This window comes from Mustela erminea, chromosome 2, assembly GCF_009829155.1.
Source record: "Mustela erminea isolate mMusErm1 chromosome 2, mMusErm1.Pri, whole genome shotgun sequence".
Taxonomy (NCBI): domain Eukaryota; kingdom Metazoa; phylum Chordata; class Mammalia; order Carnivora; family Mustelidae; genus Mustela; species Mustela erminea.
Window position 1 is genome coordinate 37272538 of NC_045615.1, and position 21501 is coordinate 37294038.

General features: G+C 34.6%; 1 protein-coding gene across 18 annotated transcripts in view; it reads right to left on the reverse strand.

The window, feature by feature from the left end:
• The window catches only part of RAPGEF2 (Rap guanine nucleotide exchange factor 2), a 240894-nt gene that overhangs the window by 37730 nt on the left and 181663 nt on the right, over nt 1–21501 (reverse strand). For 9 of the 18 annotated variants that reach the window (XM_032332640.1, XM_032332647.1, XM_032332641.1 and 6 more), the window contains 3 exons: nt 21212–21277; nt 14487–14618; nt 2900–3077 (listed from right to left, as the gene is read on the reverse strand). In XM_032332640.1, coding sequence (XP_032188531.1) covers nt 2900–3077; nt 14487–14618; nt 21212–21277 — 376 coding nt within the window. The remainder of the gene's footprint in view (nt 1–2899; nt 3078–14486; nt 14619–21211; nt 21278–21501) is intronic. The other 9 variants (XM_032332649.1, XM_032332644.1, XM_032332648.1 and 6 more) reach the window with 1 other exon arrangement.

Below are 21501 nucleotides of genomic sequence, written 5' to 3' on the forward strand. Positions count from 1 at the left end.
GGTATGAGTTGGAGGGCATAAATCAATAAAGTCCCTTCCTTCAAAGCACTGAAACAAAGCACTGAAACACACCCAAGAATCTATGGGAATCCAAAAGCAATTTTAATTCTTGCAGTTTTTGTTTTTTTTGGTTTTTTTTAAATATTTTATTTATTTATTTGACAGACAGATCACAAGTGGGCAGAGAGGCAGGCAGAGGGAAAGGGAGAAGCAGGCTCCCCACTGAGCGGAGAGCCTGATGCGGGGCTCGATCCCAGGATCCTGGGATCATGACCTGAGCCAAAGGCAGAGGCTTTAACCCACTGAGCACCCAGGCGCCCCAATTCTTGCAGTTTTTAAAATATGATCAATTTTAGCAATTTCATTTGATTCAACTTAGATTCTCCCCCCAACCTAGATACACCATCCCTTCCCCCTTTTTTGTGGGGGTAGAGGAAGGTGAGGAAGGTGGTTAGGAAGAGATGTATCCAGAGAAAGCATCAATTATGTAAAAGGTTGTAGTTTATATGAAACTAAACTAAATATAACTATATACTGGAAGGTGAATTAGATTTAATAAAAGAAACAGCTAAAGGGCTAAAGAGTTCCCACATGTGGTTCTGTTTTGGTGAGTTAGAATATAAGATCTTACAAATCTCTTGTAGGCTAAGTATTTATTAGGTCTTATCTTTAATAATAATGGTTTATTATTTTAGTTAATAGTATATTGAAAGAAGCAAGCATCAGAATCTTCACAGCTTACAAGTGAATTGTTATTCAAATAAATGTTATTCACTGGAGATTATATCAACAAGTCCATTAAGAAAAAAGATAGCTTTGTATTCTTCTGTAGTAATCAGCATAGCTTTTGCTTTCCAGAAATTGTGGAAACTTCTTAGATATGAAGTGAAAATTTTAAATTTCCAGGAATGACATTTTTAATAGTCATTATTTTCTTCCATAACTATACTAAAATGAACATATTCAAAAAGATGATACATTAACTTACAAAAGAATAATTTCCACATCAATCTGTTCATAAGCAGTGTTCAACCTCATTAAAAATATCTGAACAAGGATTTTGGATTAAGATGGCAAACTGAACACGCTTCCAACTTCACTTTCTCTTTAAAACTACAATAGAAAGATTTGTGTAAAGAAGTCGGCAAGGACAAAGAGAATAGGACAGTGAAGTACAACTTTGGACGCTGGAAACCAAATGCATGTATATGTGGTATCAGTCATGAGTGAGTGAAATCCACTGTTTTCAGCAGGTAAAAGAGAACCACTCTCATTTATGCTGCAGAACCCTCAAAACCCTCAAAAGACTTACAAACTGTCAGTACCTTTGGAATGGGAGTAGAGGTGGTAGAGAATGAAATGGGCTGGCATCAGGGATGGAAGTCTGTGAAGCCATTAAGTACCCTCCTCCACCAGAAATTATCCAGAAAGGATTAACACAGAACACATGCTTTATTGGGGGCCACAGACCCAGGTGACTTCCACTTTCACTTCCTTCAGGTCTGAGCCCTTTAAAAGGGGCCATTCCATACCAGCCATTCCATCCTGTTCAGTTTATTCCCCAACCTCCATCACTTCCTAATCCCCACTTTATTCTTCAGATTGCAACAGAGCAAGGACCTTAACTGCCTTGCCCCCAACTGAGTTACCAGGACCTAGAAACATGTTCAGTACATCCAAGGTGCTTAATCGTATTAGCTGAATAAATTAATGGTTACCAACATGTGATATTCAATTCCTGTAAATTTTTAAATTACATTTTAAATGTCTAGCCCTAGTTGTTGGGTTTTTCTTCCTTAATTTTCTAGCATATGTATATAGTGTAAGTGGTAAAAGATTTTCTTCATGTTTGTTTCCCTCAAAACACATGCAACTGGCCACTCATAACTATGCCTGTGCGGTCCTATATCTAATCCCAATAGATCCAGTTTCTTGAATTTGTCTTCAAATATATATTGGCCCCAAAAGAGTTGGCACAGTGGTAGGAAAGATAATCTGGCTTAGCCATAGGTGGTTACAGATTCCCGGCCTGTGGTGGAGAGAAAATGCTCAACGAAGTTGCTCTGACTCCTAGTATTCTAAGGAAGAAGCTGGAGTGCAGAAGGCTCACTCAAACACTACACGGTTATTATATTGTCAGCTCTTGCTCTGATAGAAATGTGGGTAAAGGGAACTTCAGGGGGGCAACTGGATGGCTCACTCATTAAGTGTCTGCCTTCAGCTCAGGTCATGATCCCAGGGTGCTGGCATCAAGCCCCGAATCGGGCTTTCTGCTCAGCAGGAAGCCTGATTCTCCCTCTCCCACTCCCCCTGCCGCTGTGTCTCTCTCTGTCAAATAAATAAAATCTTAAAAAAAAAAGAAAAGGGAACTTCAGGGATCAGGAAAACAGACACAAAGCCACTTAGATTTCTAACTTTAGGCTGTACTTCAAGTCTCAACAACCCACAGCTCACAGGCTGCTAACTTGACATGTCATAGTTTCTCTCACTCAGTCCCATCTTTGTATGGAGCCACAGGAGAAGCAAACATGACAACTTTACCAATTGTCATTGACTAGTATTTACATACAGAAAACATGAGCTTAACAGGAATAGTGCTCACAAGAAAAATAATAGAAGTAACACTGGAAGACTACTTTTTCTTTTTCTTTTTTTCCATAATCTAAAAAGGGGCTCAGCAGGAAGGGCTGTAATTAGGAAGTTTTATTACTTGCACACTCCAGAACATAACTTAATAAAATTTATTTTTTTCAACAAATAATAGTTACTATTTATGCAAAGGGAAATTTATAAATTAATTACTTTTTAGAGCTTACTATTCTTGGGCTCTATTTTATTAGATCATTTTACCCTAAAATTTTAAAATTGCTCTTAGATTCATTTTCTCACCCAAACTTACCAATGTCATCATCCGTCCTGTCAATTGGATCCTTCTCTAGACAGTCTCTAACAATGTCCCTACTCATCAGAGGATCCGACGCCCTCTCAATGTCTTCTTCATCATCGTCATCCTCAGAATCCACTGCTGTTTCTGGCAACCCACTCAGGTCCATATCACCAGCCTCACTTTCTGTGGCCTTAGAAGAGACCAAAACAGTATTTTTTAATTATCTTAAGTAAATCTTTTGTACTCAAAGGAAATAAGAACAAATCTAATTTGAAATATTTAAATTTTAGTATATTTTAGTAAATTCAATATCAAGAACCAGGAACCAGCACTATGTAAAAGGAATTACTTCAACAAAATAGGAGTGAATTTATATATTACATTTCTAGTTACAATTAATGATCTTATCTCAATAATTCTGATTTACCTGAGCTATCATTTGTACTTGAAATAGACTAAAGAAAAAGACAGTGTTTGTTTTTACTCTATTTTTCAAAGAGAATGGCTTAAGCTAAGAATTTAAGGTTAACGAGTGATTTTGAGCAATTCCTTCCCCAAAAGAATAGGTGTGAACTTATTAACGCCAAGACTGAACAATTTCTTTCCTATTAGACAATCCTTATGGAAAAGTGAATCATAAATCAAAGGTAACTTGGTGAGTATGTGAACAAACATTAACATTTAGTGTGACTATCCCAATGTCCACTCTCCAATTATAAATTACCAAAAAATATTAAAAGACCATATGCCTACTGGTAACACATTCTTTCTTCATTCCTCAACACAGGTGACTGTATATCGAATTCCAAGTAATCAAGATATATTCTAGTATTTGAACGCTTTTTGAGTCATGGTGATCTCTTCAAAATTATCTCTTCTGTTGGGCAATATCAAGGCTAGAACAGTTATCCTATTTAGGTCATTCTATGCTTACTGTGATTATCACCTCAATAATATATACGAATGTTATCCTACTACATACCCAGAATTCACTGTTTAAGCATAAAAATGAATTCAATTAAATGTTAACTGTGTAAGTCTTAAACATCACAAACATGTTTTTCCAGATAAAATATTAAACTTTTGAAAATAGTTTGTTTTAAAACCATTAACTTTGTAGAAAACATGTATTATAGTTTACTAATGCTGAATAACTTGCAGTCCACAGGGTTTTCAAAAACAATAATGACAACTTATTTTTAAGAACAGGCAAAACACATTAAAAATGAAAGAGAAAAACATAAAATGCTGAGCCTGATCATCATCACCATCATTTTCGAACACCAAATACTTACAATGTACCAGGAACTGCTCTGTTTTATGTATCTTAGCTCACTTAATCCTCCATACAATCCTATTAAGTAAGTGCCGTTTACTGACATTTATTATTATTCAAACATGCAGGTAAAGAGAAATTATTTTTCCAAGGTCATGTTACTGATAAACTCCAGAATCCAAATCACAACCCAGGATTCTGACTCTACAGTCTTAACCAAACCTAATCTGTCTCTCTGTAACAGATACTTACATATGAATGTGGCTTATACAAGGATCTATTCCTTTCTCTGTAATTCAGCTTAGTCAATATTTAAAGAAAAAATTTATTATTTTTTTATCAACAAAGTTTAACTTTACTCAAGTCTTGGTTTATACTGCCAAACGTAACATTTAATCTTACCTTTCAAAGCAGTACAAACAGGTGTTAATATTTTCTAAAGTTTAACAAAAAGAATTTTAATCACCTTTAGTTCTTTAGGTACAACTTCCTGAACTAAAATACATATATGGTAAGAAAAAACTTAGGGGAAAATAAGTGAAGACAGAATATCTAATGAAGACAGAATAATTAAAAATGAAAAACCTAATGTCTACAAAAGCTCTGTAAGTAATGATCTTGTATTACTGCTGGGGTTAAGACCATTATCAGCAGAGGTGCTCTAGGTGAGAAAGCAGTAAGACCACAGAATTAATTGTGGCATACTCAGAAACACATGTCCCAATTTATTCAGAATTCAACTGTCTCTAGATTATACAATAAAACTGAGGTAGAACTTAATATGATGTGGTATGCCAAGATTGTGATCAGAGAAATTAGACTAGCCCTGTTATTATCACCACTTTATTTCTGAAGTCTAGAAATATGACAATGTGCTAATGCTTGCTATGTTTTTATTTTCACACCAGTTTTGTCTTAACATTGAAGATGTTCATCACCTTATATTTTCAAATATATATAATTAGTCCTCTATATATTCTTTAATAAGAACCTAGAGTGAAGAAGGGACATTACTGGAGACAGAAATTAAAAACAAAACAAAACAAAACAAAAACTTCTAACTTCTTTTTCTTTCCCATTTTATTTTTTTTATTGTACTATGTTAGTCACCATACAGTACATCATTAGTTTTTGATGTAGTGTTCCAAGATTCATTGTTTACATATAACACCAATGCTCCATGCAATATGTGTGTTAGTACTTAAAAATATTTTCCATTTAAATGCATTATTTTGCATGGAAGTGTTCACTTATTTGTATAATAGGTTGTTTAACTCTAAAATAAATAAATAAATAAATAAATACTTCTAAATAACAGTTATAGAGCTTACAGTTTTTCTTTAATTTTTAAACATCTAACATACAGTAAGAGATAAAAAGATATTTCATACCATCCCAAAGAAATCATTACTGTCGTTTAAATTAATTATATTTAAATCTTAAATAGAACAAAAACTTTCTCTTTTTTTTAACATAAGCTCTATGCCCAACACAGGACTTGAACTCAGAACTCCAACATCAAGAGTCCCATGTTCTACTGACAGAGTCAGCCAGGCATCTCAGAACAAAGACTTTTCAATGGGAATTGGATTGGGGTGCCTGGGTGGCTCAGTGGGTTAAAGCCTCTGCCTTCAGCTCAGGTCATGATCCCAGGGTCCTGGGATTGAGCCCCACATTGCATCGTGCTCTCTGCTCGGCAGGGAGCCTGCTTCCCTTCCTCTCTCTCTGCCTGCCTCTGCCAACTTGTGATGTCTGTCTGTCAAATAAATAAATAAATAATCTTTTAAAAATTTTTTAAAAAATGGGAATTGGATTAATCTCTTCAAAAATGAACCCTCCCCATGTGTGTAAATGATCTTTAGTTGTTTTCTATCTGTTATATGTATTCCATTCTTAAACAAATTATTCACGAAATAACACTCACTAAACCAGTAACTTTTTTTTTTTAAATAAATGTTCATTATATTTTAAAATACTACAGAATCCCCTTTTTTTTTTTTTTAATCTTTAACTAAGCCCTAGGCCCAATGGGGACTTGAACTCTCGACTCTAAGATCAAGAGTTACATGTTGTACTGAGTGAGCCAGCCAGGCACCCCTACAGAAGAATTCCTTTTCATAATACCTTTTAAATAGAACTTGATAAACAATTTTTTAGGAGTCTACTAATTCCATAATATTACTGTTTCATGAGCAATGAAATGCTTAGAGACTGGAGTTAAAAGTTTAATGAACAAACACCAACTGGCCTACAGAAGTGTACCCAGCTTAGGCATACCTGGAACCAAGCAGTTACTGAATTTACATAAACGAAAAACTTAGAGTTTAGTTATTCAAATCTTAGTTCTGACGTTTATAATGTGACTTAAGCAAAATTACTTAAACTCTATGAAACTAGTTTTACTGGCAAACTAGAATTCTATCTTCCCATTCACAGGACTGTTCTTGACTCAAATAAGGAGGAAGAAAAGAAAGCTCATTACAGGTTACTTCAAAAGTCAGTCCCTTCCTGGGGCACCTTGGGGGCTCAGGTCATGATCCTGGGATTGAACCCTGTGTCAGGCTCTCTGCTCAGTGAGGAGTCTGCTTCTCCCTCTTCCTCTACCCTTCAACCCACTCATGCTCTAAGAAATAATAAAACAAAACAAAACAAAATAAAACAAAATCTTGGAAAAAAAAAAAAGCCCCTTCCTTAAGAGGACATGTTTTCTTATATCAGCACTGGCTTATCTTTACCTCCTCTCATCCCAGTAACAAAGCTTGCACATAACTGGCAAAATTAAAAAAAAAAAAATTCTATTCAATACCACAACCTCTTACTGTAAAAAATGTCTCAGGCTAATTGCGACCATTAAATTCTGGTTAAACAGCTCATAAGATAATTATAAAAACAGTGATCCTACATTGAATGACCACCATGTAGCTAGTACTACATTTGATGCTTTTAATACATAATCATCTTCATATCAATTCAGCAAATTAGGATTATTACTCCTACTTTTCAGATGAGAAAACACTAGGAAAATCAAATAACTTGTTCAACATAAACAAAACCAAAGCTAGTAATTGTACTGGGACTTAAAATCAGTTCTGACCAATTCAAGCTAGTAAATATTCTGCACTATAATACTTTGCCAAGTTTTCTCAATAGACTGTCTTCATAAAGAAAATAGTTAAATCATTAAACATCAGGGAAAAGCAAATCAAAACCACAAAGAGATATCACCTTACACCTGTCAGAATGGCTAGACTCACAAAGACAAAAAATAACAAGTGTTGGTGAGGATGTGGAGAAAAAGGAACCCTCGTGCACTGTTGCTAGGAATATAAGTGTGAAGAACAGTATGGGGGTTCCTTAACAAATTTAAACTAGAAACACTGTAGGATCCAATAATTCTACTACTGGATATTTACCCAAAGAGAATGAAAACACTAATTCAAAAGGATACATTCATCCCTATGTTTATTGCAGCATCATTTACAATAGCTAAGATATGGAAGTAACCCAAGTGTATATGGACAGATGAGTGGATAAAGATGGGGCATGTGTGGGCGCGTGCGCATGCACGCACACACATACACACATACACACACACACAGGAATATTATTGAGCTATTAAAAAAAAAAAGGAATTAGATCTTGCCTTGCCATTTGTGATAATAGTGGCTGGACCTATAGGGTATTATGCTAAGTGAAATAAGTCAAAGAAAGACAAATACCACATGATTTCACTTATATGTGGATCTAAAAAACAAAATGAATGAACAAACAAAAAAGAAGAAACTGACCTATAAATACAGAGAACAAACTGATGCCTGCCAGAGAGGGAAGGGATTGGGAGAAAGGGCAAAATGGTTAAAGGGGATGGGAAATACAGGCTTCCAGATACGGAATGAACAAGTTAGGAGAATAAAAGTTACAGACAGTAGAGGGAATACAGTCAATAATACTATATTAACACTGTATGGTGACAGATGGTAGCTACACTAGTGGTGAGCACAGCATAATTTACTGACTTGTGGAATCACTATGTTGTACACATCAAACAAATGTAAAAATGTTAACACTGTCAACTCTACTAAAAAATAGTTAAAATATAATAGAGCAATGAAAATTTTCTGCTTTGCTAAGTCATACAACATAAAATTTTGAATATATGTATTTATATATAAACATAAATAAAATGCTTGCTATTTTCTAGCTTCCTCCAAACTATAATATTACTAAGATTAATGCTAGTCTTTAAACCTTTTTATTCTAAATAAAGATAAGCACACAGACACTTGATATTTAAAAAGTATCTGTTTCTATTTGTCTCAGGAGCAAGAAGAAAGATTCACATAATTCAGTTAGGCAAAGAACTCCTGTCCTAAATTACAGATTTAGATGTACATTATAGTTAAATAGTAATATTCTAAAAGAAAAAAACTAGTAATATTTTTAGATCAATGCCAAAAGCTCTATGATTTCCTGAAATCAAAAGGGATTACATATATTGTATTATGAATACAGTTCTTAAGATATTATTTTGCATTTTTAAAATTTTTTTTATTTTTTTATAGACATATAATGTATTATTAGCCCCAGGAGTACAGGTCTGTGAATCGCCAGGTTTACACACTTCACAGCACTCACCATATCATATACCCTCCCCAATGTCCATAACCCCACCACCCTCTTCCTAGCCCCCTCCCCCTGGTCACCCTCAGTTTGTTTTGTGACAGTAAGAGTCACTTATGGTTTCTCTCCCTCCCGATCCCATCTTGTTTCATTTATTCTTTTCCTACCCCCAAGCCCCACATGTTGCATCTCCTCTTCCTCATATCAGGGAGATCATATGATAGTTGTCTTTCTCTCACTGACTTATTTTCCTAAGCATAATACCCTCTAGTTCCACTTATTTTGCATTTTTAAAGGATATGAAGAAAATGAACAGAAGAAATATTAAATGCCATAAAGCTCCAGTGAATTAATTTAACTAAAATTAATTTATTTAACTAAAATAAAAATAACTACAGCATAGGTTTTATCATCAGGTATCAAAAATCAGTTATGAAAAGAAGTTTTTGCTTACTAAATAAATCATGAATATCCCCATGGTTAAAAGAGTTGCTTACTAAGCATTCTTGAAGTAAATAAATTTTGTGCAGAATTTCAAATATACATATTTAATCCGAAGAGTATCTAAGTCAGACCCCGATATAAATTTAGGGTAGAAGGTGGTTATATTGAATGCTAACACTGATACTAATTTAACTGAGGCAAGGGAGTAGGAACTGCTTATAAAGCCATATATATGTAGAAAGTATAAAAATATATTTGGAAATAAGTTTAATGTTTGCAAAAGGCTAGTTTGTATATTTTAAGTTATGCTGCTCCTAACTTTACACATTAACTTTTTAAGTTTCAAATATAGGCTTTAAAAATATATTTATGCCTAAAAGACAGGAACAATTTTACAACTCTTAGTAAAAATTGTTAGGTTTCTTTCCAAAAACTATAATCATAACAAGTGTGTGACCATCTATCTGTAAATATTTATTATAAGTAAGAAAGTTTATGCTAATTTGACAGGAAAATAGCATATTTATATTACTAATATATTTTGAAATATTTTAAGGTACAGATATCTACATGTACTCTTTTGCAAATTACCTACTCTTATTCTTTGAATATTGGTATATGGTGAGCTGAGTATTTTTCTTATTCATCTGCACAAGTGAGTTGTATTCTTTTTTTTTTTTTTAAGATTTTTATTTATTTATTTGACAGAGATCAGAAGTAGGCAGAGAGGCAGGCGGGGGGGTGAGGTGCTGGGGGGGGGTGGGAAGCAGGCTCCCTGCTAAGCAGAAAGCCCCATGCGGGGCTCAATCCTGGGATCCTGGGACATTACCTGAGCTGAAGGCAGAGGCTTTGACCCACTGAGCCACCCAGGTGCCCCAGTGAGTTGTATTCTGACTTTAAATCTTTGCCTCAAATGATCTTTTAATTACTAATTTTTAAAATTTTTATACCATGAAGAGTTTGCTAACTCTTTAGTGTTTATATGGAATTTTTTAAAAAGATTTTATTTATTTATTTGACAGACAGTGATTACAAGTAGGCAGAGAGGCAGGCAGAGAGAGAGGAGGAAGCAGGTTCCCTGCCGAGCAGAGAGCCTGATGCGGGGCTCGATGCCAGGACCCTGGGATCATGACCTGAGCCAAAGGCAGAGGCCTTAACCTACTGAGCCACCCAGGCACCCCAGTTTATATGGAATTTGATTTTAATTATGATATAAGGTGAGACTACAGGGGTGCTTGGGTAGCTCAGTCAGTTAAGCATCTAACTCTTGGTTTTGGCTCAGGTCAAGATCTTGGAGTCATGAGACCTATCCCTGTGTAGGGCTCTGTGTTCAGCATGGAGTGTGCTTGAGATTCTCTTCTTCCTCCTCCTCTTCTGCCCCCCCCCTGCTTGCAGTCTTTCTCCCTCTCTCTCATAAATACATACATACATACACATTTTTAAAAATAAAATAAATAAAAAAGTGAGACTATAAAATGACTACCTCCACCTCAAAGATCATTTATTGAAAAATCCATCACATTCTTCATTGATTTGTAAGGATTCCTATATTACGTATTACGTACTTACACATGAATTCCATTTTACTTGACTTCTCTGTTCTATTGATCTATTTCTGAACAACTGTTTCCAGTCCACCAGCTATTGCTCTGATAATCACACTATGTAGCTAGGATCTTATCATAGCTACAACTACACTATCTCATATCACCAACTTAGGCATTCTGTTTTCTACTGCCAACAAATTCCTACCTTCAACCGCTTTCACCTGTTTCCAAGGTAACCCTTTTTCAACTCATGACCTTCGGTCTTCTAGACTTTACTACCTTCTATGCTTAGCTTTCACCCCTCCAGCTTGTGAACTCTAATATTTCAATCACATTCATTCAATACACCTTTATCCAATGCCCACGATCCTGGCTCTAAAGAGAAAATGAAGATGAGACAGGGAAGTTTCCCTATCTTCTTGAAACTGTCATCTTAGTAAGCAGACAGAACAACACAGAAAGCAATAATTATTTCAATCAAAGTCTAAACAAAAGGATCAGCCAGGAAAGAAACCAAAACGTAGAACCTACTTTTCAGAAAGTAATAAGGAAAGAACTCTCTGAGAAGACAGTACTTAAAAATGAAGGCAGAAAAGGATCGACCTAGGAGAAAACACTCCGGGCAGAAGGCATGCAAAAAAACAAAGCTCAGTAGTTAAAAAGAGGTTGGCATGTTGCTTCATCTGTCTTTGTGTTACACTCATTTAACAAAACTCCAGGACTGGGTGAAGCCAAGTCTTTGCTTTCTTTTTACTTAACAGGACAGAGGGAAATCACTCTGCATTTGATGGCAACCATCTCAGCTGAGCTTCCATTACTCTAAACAATTTGCTCTCCTACTCCCTGAAACTTCTATTTCAAAACTTTCTCTGCTTAAAACTCTCAACCTGCCAAGCCTCTTCCTCTCAACAAATGAACTCACCTCTTCAGAGAAAAACTGAAGCCATGAGAAAGAAACACCCTTAACTCCCAAACTCCCCACCCCAAATCCATCATGATAAATATGTACCTTTTAAGACAGAGGAAGGTTTTTCTTCTTAAAGCTGGTTACTCCACTTTGCTTTCGAGCCCCCTTCCTCTCACCTTCTCAGAAGTATTATTCTGCCCTTTTCTCTCTGGTACACAGCATTCAACTTCAATCTCTCTGTGCCCATCTCATAAGCACTTATACTCACTTCAATATCACACCTTTCTTAGGAGAAAGCCCTCCTAAGTCAGAATTACACAAAGATTTAATGGCTGCCATGGGAGATAGCTGTCCATCCCTGGAAATGTTCAAGAATAAACTGTATGCTTCACTGATAGAAAAGCAGTAGATTAAGTTGGTCAGAGACAAATACCATATGATTTCACTCATATATGCAATTTAAGAAACAAAACAGATAAACGTTGGGGAATGAAAAAGAAAAAAAGAGCGTGAGGCAAACTGTAAGAGAGACTCTTAACTATAGAGAACAGACTGAGGGTGGCTGGAAGGGAGGTGAAGGGGGATGGGCTAAATGGGTGACGGGTAGTAAGGAGGGCATTTGTTATGATGAACACTAGGTTTTGTATGTAAGTGATGAATCACTAAATTCTACCCCTGAAACTAGTATTACACTTTATGTTAACTGATGAGAATTTAGGTAAGAACTTGAAACGTTAACAAATGAACATTAAAAAATAAATAAATAAATAAAAAGAAAAAGAAGAAGAAAGAAAAGAAAAGCAGTAGAGGATTCAAACACAAGACTAGTCACTGACCCAGGTGCATTTGTCAGGTTCCTTCTCAACTTAAGAATTTCCTATTTAAAAATAATGGAAAGGTCTACCAGGGATCTCTATTAAATGTTTAGTTTTGTATAGCTAATAGCAAATCCTTAAATACGCCTATGGATTTTTCCGTATGAAGGATATAAACTTAACAGGCTACATCCCTACCATCAAATTTGAAATGAATACCTTGAAACTCAACTAAAATGAAACAAAATACACAGGGACCCTCTATTCCATCTATATACTCCAAGATAAAGTCAGGCTGCAGGCAGACCACATCAGAGCAATTTTGAGTTCTCACCCACAGTCCAGATTCTCACATATTTCCTTACCATCAAGAATTTCCTCATGAACATACCCTAGCCTACTCAAGGGGTTAAACACATAAAACTGGAATCCCCTTTGGAATATGCCCAATAAATTATTTGAATATCTTACTTCATTCTTATTATAAATTTGCCTTCTAGGAGTTCCATTCAGGTTTGTATATACTTCAGATCTTTAAAGTGTACAATCATCTTGAAGTTGAGAAGACAAGGGCTCTATCATGATGTTTCAGTTACCATAAAGCAGAGCTTTAGTTATACTGTTCACTGTTTTAGGATAAAGGATACTTAAGTAAATGTTTTAAAAAACCAATTTCTAAAAATAGGCAGTACTGGCCGGTGGAGGGAGGAGAGCAAAGTTGCCCTGATCTGCCACTTTGTCCTCCTCTAACATTTGAAAAATGGGATTACTTCCTAAAATTTTAAGTTAACACTTACTGTAAGGTATCTAGCTTTGCATTCATATTCCATCAAACTAAAATTTTTAAAAGTTACTCTAAAGAGGCAAGTAATATTTCTTATTGCAAAATAATAAATTCTTAATCAGCCAAAAATCTGCAAATAATTGCATTTGTGTCTTTCGATTATTAGTTGGTAAACTTTCTATAATACCCCTGAATTATAGGAAAGTGTATACCTATTACCTCCTTCAAACAAAACTAATTTTCTAAGATCTACTAAATTTAGAACTTAAATATTTTTGCCCTGGTGGTATTCTAAGTGTTTACTTTTAGTATTTTTTTTAATAGAAATTTAGCACTGCCTGAATATTTCAATGATACTAAAACTATCATTTTTCTAAAGGAAAGCATTTCTTGGTCATCTCATTCACAATTCCTAAGAAGCCAGTGTTATGTGCTTTTTATGTGAAACCATCCAAAATCCCATATTAGTAGCATTTATTTCAAGACCTCTCCACAAACGGACTTTTTTGCATTATTTAAGTCACTTTTCCCAAATTTGCATATTCTAAGCCAATGAACTCTTCCTTACCAATTAAAATTATTTTGCTTTTAAAACAGTTTTGGAATTCCATAGTCCTAGTTTCTTTTCTATCCACCAGTATCATAAGAATTTATTTTATACACATAACCAAATCTATACAAAAATTTAAAAATACAAAAAAATTCATTGATCTAATCATAATAATCTCGAGATTTTAATTAGAAAAACTTACTCTATGGCATAATTCTGCAGTTTTCCCCTACAGTTTTAATTAAGAATCAAAAATCTTATATGTCTGTAGTCATTTTTATACAATATTTAAAGTCAAGAGAAACATCTCCATTGTAACCACTCTATTTAACACTCTGATAATTGGTAATAACAGAGGCAAATACAATTAGACAGTAGTTCTACTCCCTGAAACAAACATGTTTCACATATAACATAAAATATTGTAACATTTTGTGACATAACATATTACATTATAAATATAACATTAACATATAATAAAATAACATTATAACATGTAACATATTGTAAATATTGTAACATTACCATTTTATGTACCTGTATGTACATATAATATACACATATATATTTACTTTATAGATCCTATCAATTAAGAATCATAAAACTCCTTGGCATACACAAAAATGAAGCAAATGACAAGGAAAACACTTTCTTACCTGGTAGATATCAGAAAGACTGCTGCTTCCAGAATCACTAGTGATACTACATCCTGAATGGCTAGAAGAAACGTGTGTCACCTGTGGGTGGAGACTATCAGTAAGGTGTAGTTTTGTGAAGTCTGCAGGAAGCTATGGAAGGAGCAGGAGAAACAGGATTAAAATTTGAATCAAGAACTCTTAAGATACTGAACATTTTATTATATTCTATCTATACCATTACCCAAAAGTACTAGGAAAAGATCTTTCATTTTTCAAAATCACAAATTACTAAATATTGTCCAATATACCAAAATAATCACAAAATAAATTTTTAAAGTTTATGGACATTCAGTGAATCTTAATAATACATTCAGTGTTTAAAGAGGTAGGTTTGGAGGTGCTCACTTGGGTGAGCAATTAATTCAATGAGTGACAATTTTCTAAGTATACACCACTGAGGAACTTAGTCTACTATTATTTGTTAGTCCCATAAATATAACTTTGAAGCAAGAAATAGATTAAATAAGAAAACAGGTTTGAGGTTCTTATATGTCCAAGTGCTATTTAAAAGTAAAGAAAAGGGGTGCTTGAGCGGCTCAGTCGGTTAAGTAGCAGAGTGTTGATTTCGGCCCAGGTGATGATCTCAGGGTCCTGACATCAGCCCTCTAACAAGGACTGGGCATGGAGCCTGCTTAAGATTCTCTCTCTCCTTCCCTCTCTGCCCCTTCCCACCCCTCCTCATGGCCTGCTCTCTCTAAAGACAAAGAAAAAGTAAAAAACAAAAATGAGCATTTTAGAACTGACAAAATGTATTGTTATATAAGTAACTGTGCTAGGCTCTATGGAGAAAATAGAAAAGAATGCCTTCAAAGAACTTAGACTTGAGAAAGTCATAGACATTTACCTATCTATACACATATGCATAAATATCAATTTTCTATTTGTTCATGTTTAAACCCTAAAAAAAAAGAGCTTCTGTGGAACAGATTCACTAAATATCCCTCAAGTGCTTCTACGATTCTTCCATATAACAGAGAAAGTGAATTGAAAAAGAAAATATCCATGGGTTGCCTGGGTGGCTCAGTCAGTTAAGTGACTGAATCCTAATTTTGGCTTGGGTCATGATCTCAGGGTCCTGGGATCGAACCCTTCATCAGGCTCCACATTCAGTGGGGAGTTGGCTTGAGGATTCTCTCCCGCTCTCCCTCTGTCCCTCCCCCTGCTCCTTCTCAAATAAGTAAATAAACCTTAAAAAAAAAAAAAGAAAGAAAAAGAAAGCATCCATATATTTGTCCATTCGACAAATATTTACTGACTCTTTCTCCTCTTACTATGTGCTAGTCAGTGAATGAGACACTTAGAGAACATTGACTTAAGAATTTTATACTCTTATAAGTTATTACCAGTTCTTTTTAATTAAAAAAGGGGGCATGATTTATATTATCCCACTTATTATACTACTGGCCAGTAATACACTTGGCTTTTCAAAATATATGTTGACATCATGCAATACTGATAACATTTTCTATTCCCTCCCTACATAATGATCCTATTTAGCTGTTGAATAATAATAAAGAACGTTAAAACAAAACTTAAATAAGAGTTTATCTTAGCAACATTCCCTTTTCTCCTTTGATCTCCTCCTTTCTCTCTTTCCAAAAACAAGATGCCATTCCATAGATTAGAATAAGTTTCCCAAGGGAAGTGATTCAGTTTTATGACAATGACCAATGAACTTTAATACCTCAAAGTTTCAAACAAAGAGGAAAAATCTATTTATAGCCCATAATTGTTCAGATATGACTCAATAAATGTACTATGATATTTAATAACATTAAATATAGTCTGTATGGAAATATTTTTGACTTCATAAGAGACAAGAAAAACACAGAAAAGACCTAAAAATAAAGTTATTAGGGGGCATCTGGATGGCTTAAGCATCTGCCTTCAGCTCTGGTCATGATCTCAGCATCCTGAGATCAGCCCTACATCAGACTACCTGTTCAGCGGGGAGTCTGCTTCTCCCTCTCCCTCTGCCACAACCCCCTGCTCATGCTTCCTCCCTCTCTCTCTCTCTTTCAAATAAATAAAATCTTTATTTAAAAAAAAAGCTATTAGGAGGTATATGATTACATGCCAAATAAATGGACATGGACAAAAAACACATATGTTAGGGGAGCTTACGGAAGTGAGATATTTACTCGAATGTGTGAAATCATTGCGAATGTGACATATCTCACTAAGAGTGTTGTTTTTTTTAAAAACCTGATAATTGAAGATGCTGTGAAATATTAGATAAAATTTAAGAGAATAACAATTCTCATATAAGGAACAGATAGGTGAATAAGTCTAATTTGAGAATTTACATATATATTTATCCATAATGTAGAATGGTGAAATATTTGCAGGATTTCTTCATGAACAATTTGAAGATGGAAATCGGCCAAGATATACTAGTAACTATGATTCTGCATGTTGTTAAGTGATAGATATCAGATATTAAAATGTGTCCAAAACCAGGATGAATATCCTTCATCATCTACATTTCCATTTAATTCAGTCACTCACTGGAGAAGTCAACTGGGGAAACGTTACTCAATGGCTCAGTGATTTTAAGAGGCATAAATCAATGCATGTAATTATAGAACAATAAACTGATTTCTACTGACTATTTTTTATAGACATGACTCAGGTTGACATGTGTCACATAGTGTGATTTTTTTTTTAATTAGCTTAAATTTGTCAAATGAAGACAAAACTATCTAATGAATTTTCACTCACTAGACACTTATTTACTCAAGTCTCACAGGACTCTCTTCTCTTCAATATCCATTAGCTGGTCATCCTTCCTAACAATTTGCTCTGTGCAAAGTACTAAGAGCTACAGAGCTCTAAATCTACTAGAATACACATGGGTCCAGCCTTTATATACTATAGTCTCTTCAACTATGCTAGCTTATAGCCACAGATACCCGAATTACATACCTATGTTAGGCTAAGACTCATAAAGAGTATTTAAAAGAAAAAAAGTATTTTCACTCTTAAGAATTCAATTCTAGGGACGCCTGGGTGGCTCAGTGGGTTGGACCGCTGCCTTCGGCTCGGGTCATGATCTCGGGGTCCCAAGATGGAGTCCCAGGATCGAGTCCCGGGATCGAGTCCCGGGATCAAGTCCCGTGTCGGGCTCTCTGCTCAGCGGGGAGCCTGCTTCCTCCTCTCTCTCTCTGCCTGCCTCTACTTGTTCTCTCTCTCTCTCTGTCAAATAAATAAATAAATAAATAAATAAATAAATAAAAGAATTCAATTCTATTTTATAAATACTTATTGAGTATCTACTATGTCAGACTATTAGGGCCGGGGAATATAGAGGTGAATAAGACAGTCCCAATTCTAAATGTAACTTCTACTACCCAAAATGTTATTGAAACAGGTGTTACCTACAATAGAAAAAGAAATCAAACACACTTTTTTTTTTAAATGGCTTTTATCTACCCCCTACCACCTGTATTCTTTGCAGAACAGCATAAAATGTTATATAAATAAATATATAAATTATGCATACATAATTTAGTATTAACTGAATACTTCTTTATATTAGAACAGATGCCACATTTAAGGAAGTTTAAAAAATTTAAAAAATTTCCTCGTAGACTGGTATAATAGTATCATGATTAAATTTTATTGACAGTACACCTCAGCCAAGGTTCCAGAATGGGAGAAGTTGTAGAAGCTGTTTTCATAAAGGAACATTATGAAATGCACTGCTTTGACCCAGACAACCACGATACTCTGGAATAATAGAGACACTGGAGCCCAAATCTAGGGGAAATAGTCTTTAAGAGGCAAATAAACTAGACAGGGATTAGAAGTCAGGGGACAAGTGTAGTACAGGAACCTGTGTTTAAACATGAGGTCAAACACAGAATCCCTAGGAGGTGTAACTCGTAGTCTAAGTAAAATATACCAAGAAGGGGCACAATATGGCAATGACAACTAGATTCATTTATTCCAAATTTCTCTAGACTTGACCCAATGCCTACTTAAATTACTATCAATATCCTATTTCATTAAATTTCAGATTAAACTGGGGCTGTGAATTATCTTGTAATGCTAGCCACCATTTATAGCCAAAACTGTTCAAAATGTAAGAAAAAGTTTGAAGTTGGGACTATATATAGTAATTAGCTGAATAAAATTAAACAATAATTAAACTAAAGGGGGAAATTAACACATTTTATATATTTTAATCTTAATAACAATATATTTTACAATTAATACAATTTAAAGGAATCTCGTATTTTTATCATTTAAATATTTTTATGATTTGATATATGAATATATTACTGTTTACATTTCTCCTGGATCAAGCAACCTATATTCCCAAAAATATGGTACTTGTGGATCACAAGCGCAATAAACTTCTATCAGGCAAATGACTGAATCATAGTTTAACCTCAAACACTATTAACTACATAAAAAACGCAGGGTAATATTAAAGTCAGATTGTTAAATGCACAAAGTGAGCATAAACAAAATTCATCATAATTTCACATAACCTGGGTATCAATTATATAATAACTTCTATCTGTTTTAGGAGAAAAAGGGATGTTACAACAATTGGCTGTAAACAGGTACTATACAAAAGACTTAAGTCTCGGGGAGCCTGGGCGGCTCAGTAAGTTAAAGCCTTTGCCTTAGGCTCAGGTCATGATCTCAGGGTCCTGGGATTGAGCCCTGAGCCTGCATGGGCTCTCTGCTCAGCGGGGAGTCTGCTTCCCCCCCCTCTCTCTCCGCCTGCCTCTCTGCCTACTTGTGATCTCTGTCAAATAAATAAATAAAAATCTTTTTAAAAAAAACCCTTTAAAAAAAAAACTTAAGTCTCATTTAGGAACAGGCATTTGATAGTCTTTGATTTATTAGTTAGTCCCATGATCAGCATTTATAAAATTACTAGTTAATAAATGAACTCTGTTTTGAACATAAATGCATTGAATTTGAGTGCCTTGAAGTCTCTGACACCATTAAATCAATACTTCGCTGAAATGGTAAAATTCTTCAAAGTAATGATAATGTAGTAGAAGCTAAGATAGCTGCTTTCTTCCCTTTCCATCTCTCCCCACCAAAGACTTCTTTATGCTCTTGTTTTTAAGCTCTACAAGGAAGAGTTGGTATATTATTGGACATGTAATGGAAATGGACTAGAGTTTCATGTTTCACAGTGCATTATCATTAGCGTAGGGGGTTGCTAAGAAATCCAACAGTTAAAAAACAAAACAAAACACAATTACTGCCACCAACACTTGAAATTTATTTCACTGAGAAATTTCCCAACTAACCTTTAGAATCACTTTATTTCAAGAAATAATTACAACAAAACATGCAAGGTTTGTGTTAATTGTTGGGATCTACATAATCCTCCCTTTATCCTGAGGGACACTATCTAAAGTAAGTTAAATATCACACTTAGTGACCCAAACCTAACTTTATATTAAATCATATTCCTAAGAATTTACCCAAATGAATACTGCTTTCCTCCTAATATCACTAGAGTTTTGTGAGTGTTCTTTATGCTCATGTTTTAAATCTCAGCAAGGAAGAGTTGGAGAGTTGGTATGTTACTGGACATATTTCCCATTTTTCTCTGAGATGTTCATGAAATACAGTCTCCTTTATTTTTTTCTACTCATTCATCACTTATTGGAAACCTAAGTTGTGAGGACTAAATGAATGACTGGGCATAAAGCATTTACAATAGAAGTGTGTTAGCTTAATGATAATTACCACACATGGATGCTGTGTAAGACACAGGTCCTTTCTAGGTCTAGAATTTCTAATGTAGCGAGAATCCAAGAGTAGATACCAGTGGATTACTGAGAGGGGTTTAGTGGCCAAAATCATCCAGCCACAAACACTGTCCCCTTACCCACTTTAGAACTCAAGTTGTGTTTTAAAAGCAATTCATATTTTCTCTCTCTGCATCTATATACACACAGGCACACACACTCCTATTTTTCTTTCACTACTCAACTGTTCAGGTACTACTCATCCTGACACTCTCTGACCTACTTCTATACACAGCTTGAATAGGCAGGAATATCATTTAGTAGCTCATTTTAAAGGCCACTTCATAATACAATCGACTTTTGTATCTCTCAATCCAGATATTTCTTTAAGAACACTAGAAAAAGTAAACATTTGGATTCCTGAATATTATTCATCAGAAAAAATTTTTGCTTCCCTTATACCTTACGGTACGTTCTAGATCCAACAGTTATTCTTAATTACATCATCCATCAGTATTCCACAAAGAGAAAGATATTTGTATGCTCTGTAGTTTCTTTTATGCATAAACATAAAAGAAACAGGTTTTTCCAAAAGTATCAAGAAATAATAATTTAATAAGTGAATAGATCTTATTTCTCATTAAGATACATGGAGACTTTTTTAATGTCAATATGACTATGTTTCACAGAAGCGGGTCTACAAGAATTTGCTTTATAGCTACTAGAGAAACCTGACAAAAAGTAGTAATTTGTAAGAACATTCTCCCAGTTTCCTGCCAGGCTCAAAAGACATAAGCTTCACATCAACATATATGGAGTTATCCTCTGGTCAACCTCCTCCTCAGTCAAACAACTTTGGACAAGTTAATTAACTTCTGTGTACCTTAGTTTCTTCTATTAAATGAATATAACATAATACAATGACTAAATGAAATAATCATTGTGAACCACAGAATCTACCTTACTGATGCCTCTCTCTTCCTTTTCATTCCCTCTGCCATTTTTCCAGTCAAGGTTCTCCATCACCTTAGGTCAGATGTTTTTCAAATAAAAAAAAAAAAAAAAAAAAAAAAGAAAGAAAGAAAGAAAGAGAAAAAGACCTGACTTATTTTTGACACTGTTATAGCTAACACTACTATTATAGTAGTTTACTTATGATATATATTCCCCCAAGTCTATATATTACATTTTAAATAAACCATATGTTTATCAAGAGGAGCTCACTGCTTAGAATACTATACTAAATTTTG